This window comes from Lontra canadensis, unplaced genomic scaffold, assembly GCF_010015895.1.
Source record: "Lontra canadensis isolate GAN:19392208 unplaced genomic scaffold, GSC_riverotter_1.0 scaffold315, whole genome shotgun sequence".
In the NCBI taxonomy this organism is placed as follows: domain Eukaryota; kingdom Metazoa; phylum Chordata; class Mammalia; order Carnivora; family Mustelidae; genus Lontra; species Lontra canadensis.
Genome location: NW_022631309.1, coordinates 1975 through 13717, shown reverse-complemented (window position 1 = coordinate 13717; position 11743 = coordinate 1975). Strand labels below are relative to the sequence as shown.

The window sequence follows — 11743 nt, the reverse complement described above, 5'->3', positions numbered from 1 at the left end:
GTATTGGCTTCAACCAAAAATGACTTTTCTAGTCTTAGAAATACCAAGCGGTGCCTGGTTGACTCAGTCGGTGAAGCATCTGACACTTGGATCCAGCTTATTCAGGATCTGGTGGTAGTGGGATCAAGACCCGAGTTGGGCTCCACGCTCAGCAAAGAGTCTGCTTTAGCTTCTGTCTCCCTCTCCGTCCCACTCTGTTCTCCCAGCTCACACTACTCTTTCTCCCTCAAATAATTAAAATCTTAAAAAAAAATTCCGATGCTCACAAATATGCAGATTTAAACACATCCTCTGATGACTTTGATGAATAACAAGGTAGAGCACCTTTTTTTTTCCCCCAACAGAGAGCAGAATTGTAATTCAAGATGTCAGTAGAAGAGGTAAGATCATATCATCTCAACAACCAAATGTAAACAGGTAAAAGAAGGAATGTATTCAATATGTGTCATGTACACAATGATTGGTTGGTTATAAACAACTTGGTATAAATCCATGTTTATGTTGACCTGAGGATTCTGTCGAAAAGACAGAGCACTGGGAAACAAAAACTGGCCTGATAGTCATTCTCTATCTAACCATTAGATAAACCTAAATCAAACACATTTAAATATGTTTATGAGCCACGTGTTAGCCCATCAAGGGTGAACTTTAGGTGAGACACCTAACACTGAATGGATGCTTTGATTTTTTTTGAGACCTATTACCTGAGCCACAGAGAATGTGACCTTGTGAGTTACACTGGTGAGCAAGCTTTACCTGATAGGATATTAAGTTCAGTGACCAAAGAGGTAACTTAAATTTGCTACACACACCAATCATTACTTAAGTCAGAGATCTTCACTATTCCTTGTGGGAATGAAGTTGACACAAAGGAATACAGATTCTGTTGCAGAATCAGGACTCAATGCTTATGGATTGATGGGAGTGGACACCTAAGTCATATTTGGAGTATGAGCTATTGTCTCCTAAGGCAGCTGAGTCACACAACTCAGTAACACACAGCCCTCAGCCTGCCACTATTATTTGTTTACCTGCTGCTGGTGTCATTTTATAAGAGACCACATCAGAAATGAGGGAAATCAGATTTGAGCACAAAATCGTGGCATTTGATGGATATATCATTGCATACTGTTCCAAAGTTTCTGTCAGTACATTATAATGGCAATACATTATTGAAGACTCAATTAAATAAGAGAGAACATCGGCCTCTAAATTTTACAACTATGGTGTTATAGCTAAAATCAAAATAAATTGGCAGCCTTGCCAATTGCATGGTTATTCTCAAGGAAATTGTATTAATGGACATACAAAACATTTCACATGCATTGGTCAACAAGACTCTGTACAATCCGCCCAGCCACAGGACTGCACGTGGGTTGGATTATTCCTTTTCCTTGGGCTGCTGAGAAAAGTGCAAGGGAATGGAATCAGATCCTTCTCACCTGGCAAATACCTAAATCTCCAAAGATACAGCGACTGCCAGATCAAGCTTGAATCTGAAATGCAATTGCTTGCATCAAGATCCAACATCCATACATAAAACTCAGGTGTGATTTGTTTGATCACAATGCCTAACTGAAATGTGAAAAGTGGTCTCATTTGTAATAGTATGAAGCTTGAAATACTGAGGGACAGATCTGACTGAAAATCACAAACTATTTCACAGAGAAATAAATGAAGCCTTAGAAAATGAAGAGAACTTCCATATTTGGGGGTGACAAGATTCAATACTGTTCAAACATCAACTGTCCCCCATTGGATCTCAGCCTGTATCTTTGGTTGAAAGTGACCAGTTGATTTTAAAATTCATATAAAAGTATAAATGACCTTATATGGCCAAACACTTGGGAAAAAACGAACCAAGTTTGAGGGTTAGCTGCATCTGATGTGAAGAACTATTTTGAAGTTATCATAATCAAAACAGATTGGCATTGTTTTGCACAATAGAATCACTTAAGATTTGTTTAAACACCTCATGGAAATTTGGAAATATTTTCCATATTTCAGAATAGAATATGTAATGAACTCCTATCTATCCATCACCCAGTTTAAACAATGATTAAATTGTGAACAAATTTATATCCTCTATACCCCAAGACACTCTCCCCCCCAATTATTTTGAAACAAATTCCAGACATCTTATCAAATATTATTTTATCTGTAAATATTGTAGGATGTATCCGTAGAGTTTTTTCTTTGTTTATTTTAACAATCAGTATTATTATTCTCAGTGAATCTCTTTAAAAAGAGATTCCTGGGCCCTATATCTAAATCAGAATCTGAGAGTTTTTCTTAGGCATATGTAAAAATTTCTGTAATTCTAATGCATCCAGTCAGGCACAGTGCATTGCCTTAAGAACATGGAGATAAAGGTTTTCACTTATGACTCTTCCTTCTGTAATGTGAAAGTCCCTTCGATTGTTTCTCTGTTTACTTGAGTTTATGCTGCTCCTGGTGTCTCATGGTACAGCTTTGAGGACTATTGGGACACCGTATGAAAGGCAGACTACCCTAGCCATTTTCAAAGTAAAGCCCAAATGAATAAGTTAATCTTTTTTTTTAACCCACATTATTTTATTTGTGGATGTTTTTACTTGTTGTTACAGTCCTATCTGCCAAAGTCATTAAACAAATCTGAAGTGGGGATCAGCAAACTTTTTCTGTAAGAGACCATACAGTGAATACTTTAGACCTTGCGGACCATACAGTCTCTGTCACAATTATTCAGTTTTGCTTAGCATGAAAGCAGCTATACATAATATGTAAATGAAAGAGCATGGCTATTTTTCAAAAAACTTTATTTATAAAAGCATCTGTTTCCTGGCCATAGTCTGCCAACTCTTGTTCTAAAAGATGGTAATGAAAAGAAACTAAGTAAGAAGTCCTTTTTTTTTTTTTTTTTTTTTTTGAATCCTACAGACCTTATTTGATATTGGAACCGCTTTTCTAAAAGGAAGCTTTGTTTTTGATCTGATGCTCCTTGAGTCTCCAGAATTTTCATCCCCACTCCTGAAATAATTAGTATATGCCTGGCAGAAGTGAGCAAGTAAGATTTCATAACCACTTCTCAAAAATTAAGACACCAGGGGCACCAGGGTGACTCAGGGGGTTAAGCCTCTGCCTTAGGCTCAGGTCATGATCTCAAGGTAATGGGATGGAGCCCCACATCAGGCTCTCTGCTCAGCAGGGAGCCTGCTTCCTCCCCTCCACACCCCTGCCTGCCTCTCTCCCTACTTGTGATCTCTCTCTGTCAAATAAATATATAAAATCTTACTATTTTTTTTTAAATTAAGAAACTGGGGCACCTGGGTGGCTCAGTGGGTTAAAGCCTGCCTTCAGCTCAGGTCATGATCCAGGGTCCTGGGGTGGAGCCCCATATTTGGCTCTCTGCTCAGCGGGGAGCCTGCTTCCTCCTCTCTGCCTGTCTCTCTGCCTAATTGTGATCTCTTTCAAATAAATAAATAAAATCTTTTTAAAAAATTAAGAAACCAATGATATCATTTTTCTATACTTTTAATGTCCTTTTTGTAACCAATTAGCCAAAATGAAGTTTATGAATTACTTATGAATTCCAGTGTCTCTAACTGGCATTACAACTGATAATTCAGAGCTATTCATATTTACATTTGAAAAATACCTGGCTAACTTTATTGTTTTTTATGGAAGCATACTTTTTCTCATATTGTTTTCTCTTAAGAGAGACTCAGAAGCATATCATAATTGCCTGCCTGTGGGTTAATCTGGTACAGGGAGCAGTAAACTTCTCCCACCTCTTTTTTGAAAGGGAGATCCTCAGGCTCTGAAAAGGTGAGTAATCTATGCAAAATCTAAAGTTAGGCTGTGCTTTGGGCAACCATTGAGCATAAGCCATTTGACCATTTGGTCCTAGATGGGTTATTTCTCTATAGTATATTCAAAATCTGATTCAGTTGCTAACTTCAAGGCTTACTGATCCTTCTCAGAAACCTAGCACCTCTCTCTGCCCTAGGGAGGAGAGTGGCCTTTTAAGAATTCCTGGGTTACAATTTAGGGATGACCTAATGCTTTTTACAGCTCCCTGGGGACAAAGAGTTTGTATCATGGCAGCAGGATTTGGAGGACTCCGTAAAGCCCACACAGCAGGCCCAGCCCACTGTTATCTGCTGGTCTGAAGGGGACAAGGAGGTCTTCATCTCTGGGTCCTTCAACACTTGGAGCACCAAGATTCTACTGATTAAGAGGTGAAGACGAGTGTCTTGGTTGAGTCTACAGGGTCCAGGAGTACAAATTTTCCTACTCAGGAGAGAGACCTGGCTGGACTGCTCCTCTCCACCAACTAGGGACTCTCTCTAGGACATTTTCTGTAGCCAATGACTACATCTGTGGCTTTTTAAAAAAATCTCATAGGGAGTCAGAAATGTTTAACCAGTTAGAATGTCATTGCCTCAGAGGAACTTGTCATACAGCTTTATGGGTACATTCTTTAGGACTGTGTTACACAAGACCTGCCTATGACTGTGGGAAGTCATCTGTAACTGGCTGAGTCCACTTGTTCTGACTTCTGCACTAAAAACACAATTGATGTTCTAGGGAGTAATGTGAGCTGTTGCTTGCAGAGCAATAATGAACTACTTGGTAATCAGAATGGCCCTTTTTCAGTAGGTTATTTTTCAGACAGTGCTCACCAAAATATGGAAAATGGTACCTTGAGGCACTTCCTGTATTCTGAAGTTACCTGCTATCTTCTTTACACTTGTGAAGGATCTGTTCCTATTGAAGCAAATTAGTTGTACTAAGGTGAATCATTTTGGGGGATTAACATCTATTATTCTTTTCCAGATATTAAGAACTATTGGGAGGGGCTGGCAAATATGTGCTCAAGGTGACACAGAAAAGGAGAATGGGTCTATACATTATATTCCAGTGGGGACAATCGCCTAGGAATGTGGGAGATCACTGTTGGATGTTGTGAGTATCTCATGGTTTTTACATTGACATTCTGTCTTCTAACAGGAACTTGGCTTGTTTAACCTTCTGTTTTCTTCTGTAGCCATAATGACTTTGTTGCCATCTTAGACCTCCCTGAGAGAGAGCACCAGTACAAATTCTTCATGGATGGACAGTGGGTTCATGATCCATCAGAGGTAAGGCCTTGATCTCCAAGGGTAACCGTTAACTGAACTTTGTCCTTTTGGCTATTATTCCTCTTGATGTCAAACATCATTGTTCTCAGGATTGATGGGCTCCTACACTGGAGGGTTTCTCTCTTGATTAAAGATGGAGGTGCCCAGCATGATCATTTTTTAAAACAAGAGAGTTAGATGGAAGAGATGAATTTAAAACAGGGTATATGAATATTTTCCTTTCATTGTTTCAACCTGTGGTTACCCGTCAGCTTGCCACGATTAACAATTTGATCCATGTCAAGAATTCTCACTTTGAGGTGTTTGATGCTTTAAAGCTAGATTCAAAGGAAAGCTCAGAGACATCTTATTGAGATAATTTTGTAGTATTTGCTCTTTCTTGATGTGTTTTTCTTATAATGCATGTTTCTTCTCAAGAGTGGTTTTGTTTTTCATTTTCTCAGGAATCCTCTGAATCACATATGTGTGTGTGTCTATATGTGTGTGTGTATAGACAAACATATAGACAAACACACACACATATATGTATGTGTATATATATGTAATATATGTAAGTGTGTGTACACACACACATCATATATATAGTTAAGTCTATATATATATCTTTGTCTTCTAATCTATATCTAAATCTAATCTATATCTATATCTAAATTCTAATCTATATCTAAATCTATATCTTTGTCTTGTCTGAGAGGAAAAAAACTCAGTCTAGTGTATTTGATTTCAAAGTTTTTAACCAAGATCTACAGCAAGACATTTGTTTTACACATTGGAACCCATTCTCTCTCTTCCCATCTCTCTCCCTGTCCCCATCTCTCTCCCTCTCTGTCTCACACACACACACAAACGCACACATGCACACTGTAAAACAAGTCTCAGCAGAATGTCTGTCTTTGTTATATCTGATACACTCTATTGTCTATTTTATTCTTTCTTTCATGAGCCACTAATGGGTTATAGCCTACAGTTTAAGAAGCTGTTTTTAGCAATATTTTAAGTTTTCATGGACCTTTTGGCAGTTTCACCTAGCTGAGACTAATTCTGTCTGGTTTGCCTTGTTTAGTTGCATTAGCTTAATCCTGCCAGTTTGGTAGCTAGGCTGGGTGTTCCACAGTTTTATATGGCCCTCCAGCTATGACTGTCTCTGGGGGTAAAGGGTTACAAATCCCCCACAACTCTTTAGTGTTCATGTTAACTGAGGTTTTATAAGTTTTTGATGAAAAAAATAAATTTCCTATTACAGGAAAAGACCTCTATCCTTTTGTTTCTCCCAATCTTACTTTTTCCCATGGATTTCATCACATTTGCTACAGCATCAGAACACTGATTTGCTAACCACACTCACAGTTTCCATTTTAGTACATTACATTAAAGGCTGTAACTGTCTAAAGAATTGTGCACCCTGTTCCCAGTAAGTATACTGTTCCCGCTGGTTCTCAGTTCTGTATCTCAAAAATCAGAGGCTTCAAATCTCAGTTGATTCTCATCTGTGGAGACACAACCCAAAGTGGAATCTCAGGGCACAGAGGTGACTTATGCAGCTTCTAAAAGACCAATCAAGAGTATAGTAATTGTTTATTAAAATCATAAAAATAGTTTTCATTATACAATCCCAGTAAGTAAAGCTGAACATTCTTTTTGACTGGTGGGGCAGTGATTAACAAAGGCTTAATTATACAGAGTTAAGTGATGAGACCACTTGCAACTCTACATTTTTGGATTATGATTCTGGAGAAGCAACTGATGAGCAATAGATAGGGAATCATCATTCTGTAGAAAGAAGACTAGCACACTTTTGATATCACTCTCTTCCTCTTTCACGCAATTTCCTGATCTACTTTGTGTCTGTATGGATTTGCCTATTTGGGACCTTTTTATATAAATGGGATCATGCAGTGTGTAGTCTTTGGTGTTTGGCTTCTCTTACTTAGCACATTTTCAGGGTTCATCCATGTTGTAATATGTCTCAGTACTTCACTCCTTTTTATGGCTAAATAAAATCCCATTGTAGGGATTCATTAGCCGATGCACATTTGGATCATTTCCACTTTTTGTATGCTAAAAACAATGTTCTCAACATTTGTGCTCAAGTCTTTGTGTGTGTTATGCCCCAATAATGGGTCCGTGATTAAAGGAGTGAGACAGATACAAAGCGAAGGTCAAGCAAAGCTTTATTTCGCGCCAAGCATCAAGAATCTAACCGAACGGGGGCACCTGAGTGGCTCAGTGGGTTAAAGCCTCTGCCTTCAGCTTGGGTCATGATCTGAGGGTCCTGGGATCGAGCCCGGCATAGGGCTCTCTGCTCAGTGGGGAGCCTGCTTCCTCCTCTCTCTCTGCCTGCCTCTCTGCCTACTTGTGATCTCTGTCTGTGTGTTAAATAAATAAATTTAAAAAAAAAAAAAAGAATCTAACCGAACGTTCGGGGTCGCACCTCCTACAAGAGAGGGCGACCCTTCTCTGTTTCACAGTCTAACATTTAAGGGCAAAGGCCATGCGTTCGGGCCTGGCCACGCACAGGTGACCAATGAGATTGTTAACACACACAGGAAACTCCATAGTGATGCTAGGTGACCAATTGAGTTACAATTTATCCTAGTAGACATTTGAACCAGCCTATTACACCTTGATTGGGATTGGAGCCCAAAAGGCTCCCAAAGGGCGGGGCCCATACTCCTTGGTAACCAGGGAGACAGTATGCATCCCCCCACTGATCCGATGTCTCCACCTGGCCTGACACACCTTTATATCTGGGCTTTGTTACCTGAAGCTGGTTTCTGGGACTTGTCTCCATGTCAATCCCCTGGGGAAAGGGGAGCAGGGACAGTTTCTAAATAGGTCCTTACATTCCCCGCTTTTCTTTGGAGACTAGTCAAATCTTTGACTTTTTAGCCTATTCTATACCCTCCTTTTAACGGCTGCTAGACTGTTTTAATGACTCAAGTGTGATTTACCCAGAAACAGTATTTCTCTCCTAAGGTTATACAGAGCCCCCCTCCTCCTTTTATCAGAAACAGTAAGTTAAGCCCCCCCTTTTTTATTCACAATTGCTTATACCTCCCGCCTATATCTTAACAACAGGGCCAACAATGAATTTAATGAACTCGTTGTTTTTTGACTCTTAGTTTTAGTCCATGATCGGCGGGATCCATTGGCAGCGGCATCCACCTCTGGGCGGCATTCTCATCCTCAGCTCATTTGACGTGACCTGCGTGAATCCAGGCCCTGATTGATGCCTTCTACTTTTATTGTCATGGGGGTGGTCAGGATGACAGTAAACGGTCTCTTCCAGCGAGGCTCCAAGCCTCCCACTTGGTGGCAGCGCATCCAAACTAAGTCCCTGGGTTGGCGAGGATGTGGCTCCACTTCCATCTCCAGCCCAGTATGGGCAGTCTGGATCCCTGCATGGGCTTTTTTTAAGATAGACTGTAATGCCTTCAGTGACTGGAGTACAGACTGAGCAGTCATTTCTGCTCTAGCAACCTCTTTCTCTTTTCTCTCTTCCCATTCTAGTTCTTTCCGCATTTACCGCCTGACATTGAACACATCTATCAACCACATCTTGAGCCATACGCCCTAATTTAGAAACCTAGAACTGCTTGTCCATAAGCTCTTTAAACTTGCGTGTCCCCAAATGAGTGCCCTGATGTATTTGGCTTACTAATTTTCTTCTAGTCTTAGCCCAATCTCCTTTATAGTCTAATTTAGTCCATTCTACCATAGTGAGTCCTCCCTTAGTTCGTAGAGAGGTCGCGCCATCTCCGTGAACCACGGTATCCACAGCCTGCAGTAGCCCAATGTCCCAAGAAACTCCCTCATGGAGACCAAAGCCTAAGTAAGAGGCGTGGCTCTGACAAAGCTGTGTTTTTATTGCTGACACCTGATACCCTCTTCCCTGCAGAGTCTGTAAGAGAGCTCTCATCCCCCCACAAGCATTACCCATAGTCCTCTGCGGCTATTTCTGCTATTCCCACTAACTCAGTCAGATTCTTCCTTTCAAATCCTTCAATTTTCTGAAGTTTCCTCCTTATATCTGGGGCTGACTGACTGGCAAAAGCAAGATCATTTACACGAGTTATAGTGCAACTTCTCTGAAGTTTACCTTAAGTTGTCTAGCTTAGGTAAACAAACATTTAATAACAATCTAATCTAGAATTTGACACCCATAAAGGCAGGTTATTGAAACAATTTTTCTCTCTAAAATAACCATTTCCAGAGATAGCCAAATCAGGACCAATTCATTTGAAGAACAAGTCCAGTTTTAACAAACTTGGCCTAATTATTTACATAAGCTCAGCAAGAACAGTAAGTAATCATATAGATCTTTTAGAATCTGCTTTGCTGGAACTTCTTATAAAGAATCTCTAGGTTGAACTTTTAGTAGCCTCTCCGGGCCAGAAGCCAAGCCATGGACTTGCCATCAGACATGCCTACAGTACCTGTCGACTTGGGCAAATTCCTGTCCCTGAGGTACCCAAAGTATCTTGAGGCTCCTGCTCCTACCAGGGAGTGACATTCTTAACTCACCTGGTGAGGCTGCTGGGAACTCTGTAAGCAAGGTATCAGGCCAACACTTCCAAAGGGCTTTACAGCTCCAGGTTTTACAAAGTCAACCTTAGTTCCTTTAAGCTGGTCATATATGAGTCTTTTCAAATATGACGTTCTAGTCAAAGCCTTGGTGAAATAACCAGTGTCCAATGCTCTCCTGTTACAAGGAGAACAGATTCTTATTGAACTTATGCAAATGACTGATTGCCAAGGAAGAATACTTATTGGTTTCAGAGGGTTCAGATAGAGAGAAAAGTTGGACGCCTTGATTCGTTTACAAATGAACACCTTTACATCTCTATAAGTTACAGGTAACTTAAGAAAAAGTTTCCCTAGTTCAGGGGAGCAAACATTACAGAACCAGTCATGTTTAAAACATTAAGAGAGACAACATTACAACCTTTCAGTTCATCTAGTCCCGTTACTAATTCTGGTTTAGTCTGAATGTAGCCCTTAATTCTGTAAATCTTTACCCATTTCAGTTCCCAGGATTTTAACATATCAAAGACCTATATTTGTCCTGAAAGTCTTCCCATATGAGATTTCCTTTAAGGCCGAATTCATCTTACAAGAGAACTAAAACAATTACAAATGACAAAACTCAGAACAGATATAGTTAAATATCAAGTGATGACCCTTACCAAAACATTACAATTTTAGGAAATGTATAGAACCTCTAGAATAATTACAGCATTTACCCAAATGCAACCCAAGGTTTATCAGTAACTTAGCATATCAAGGAATCCTTATGAGCAAAAGAGATCTCATTTACAACTCTGGGCAAGCAAAGAGAAAACCATTTACATTTCAATTAACCAAAGAAAACTTTGCCCTTTTAAACAGAGAAAACCAGCCTTTCTATACCAGTGTCTTTCCTCTTTTTTTGTTTTTAAGCATGCAACCTTAAGATACGAGTTTTCTGGATTTCCCTCCCATCATGAATGATGGCGCAGACAACGGGAGGGGGATCTTTCAGATGCTGTCCTGCTTGCGTCCCTCGCGGGAACTTAGGAGCGTCTTAGCTAAGGTCTGTCTGTATAAACCCTGGACCAGGCTACTCCGTGGAGTAGATGACCGTTATGCCATATGACGCCCCGTGAGACTCAGGGTGCAGCCCACTCAGACTCTACAGCTGCCGGTGGAGCCATACAGACACATTCACACAGTCAGACACTCTTCAGATTCAAACAGGTTGGACACCTCCCCCCACTGGATCTCCCCTTCCATTCTTTAGGAATGGATCTAGCTCAGACAGTGGCCCCAGGCCTGTTTTTCTTTCTTATTCAAACAGGATCAGGCATCTGGTATTTTTCTCTCCTTTTTACCTATTTCCATCAGTCTTAATTACACTTAGCAGAATTTTGTACTCTTAGAAATACCATAACCTCTACTGAAGATTAAATATAAACCAATTGTGAACTGTTATAACAGAATTCTTTAGATGGCAAATTTATCAATCAGTTAAGGATAAAACAGGCTTAACAGATTTCAAAAGCACAAACCTGGTTCCAGCAACCAGCACTCTAGCATTTTATCCCATTTGGTTGAAGTTTCAGGTTAGCAAAGACTTTGAATGCTACTTTAACAACTACCCATTAAAACTTTGAGACAGACAATTAGCCATCAGTTCTAGTCATCTCTTTGCTAACAGATTTCAACAGATTTTTTTTTTTTTAAAGATTTTATTTATTTCTTTGACAGAGAGAGATCACAAGTAGGCAGAGAGGCAGGCAGAGAGAGAGGAAGGGAAGCAGGCTCCCTACTGAGCAGAGAGCCTGATGCGGGACTCGATCCCAGGACCCTGAGATCATGACCTGAGCTGAAGGCAGCGGCTTAACCCACTGAGCCACCCAGGCGCCCCTCAACAGATTTTAACACAGATTTTTTTTACCTTAAGTAAAAACTCAAGTTTCACATTTACTACTGTTAACTCAAAAGACGTTTATCCTAATTAACCCAACAAACTTAACTTAGTTCAAATACTGATTTATGTCCCACCTGGGCCCACTCCGTTTCGAATGTTTACCTGAGACCCGGGTGGGAAGATCCAGAGTGGGGGGTGTTAGGTCCAGGGG

The 11743-nt window shown here is 40.2% G+C and overlaps 1 protein-coding gene across 1 annotated transcript; it reads left to right on the top strand.

Moving 5' to 3' along the window:
- Positions 1-365: 365 nt before the first annotated feature.
- Positions 366-5476, top strand: LOC116862738 (5'-AMP-activated protein kinase subunit beta-2-like). Its single transcript, XM_032850146.1, has 4 exons — positions 366-380; positions 4054-4220; positions 5030-5121; positions 5355-5476. Exons 1-4 carry the CDS (start codon positions 366-368, stop codon positions 5474-5476), a joined length of 396 nt encoding a protein of 131 aa, XP_032706037.1.
- The last annotated feature ends 6267 nt before the right edge of the window (positions 5477-11743 follow it).

What these genes read in the sequence shown, in the direction of transcription:
- LOC116862738 (XM_032850146.1), top strand. An exon ending in AAGATTCTACTGATTAAGAG is followed by an intron (nt 4,221 to 5,029) that starts GTGAAGACGAGT and finishes TTTCTTCTGTAG; the next exon opens with CCATAATGACTTTGTTGCCA. An exon ending in GTGGGTTCATGATCCATCAG is followed by an intron (nt 5,122 to 5,354) that starts AGGTAAGGCCTT and finishes TTTCATTGTTTC; the next exon opens with AACCTGTGGTTACCCGTCAG.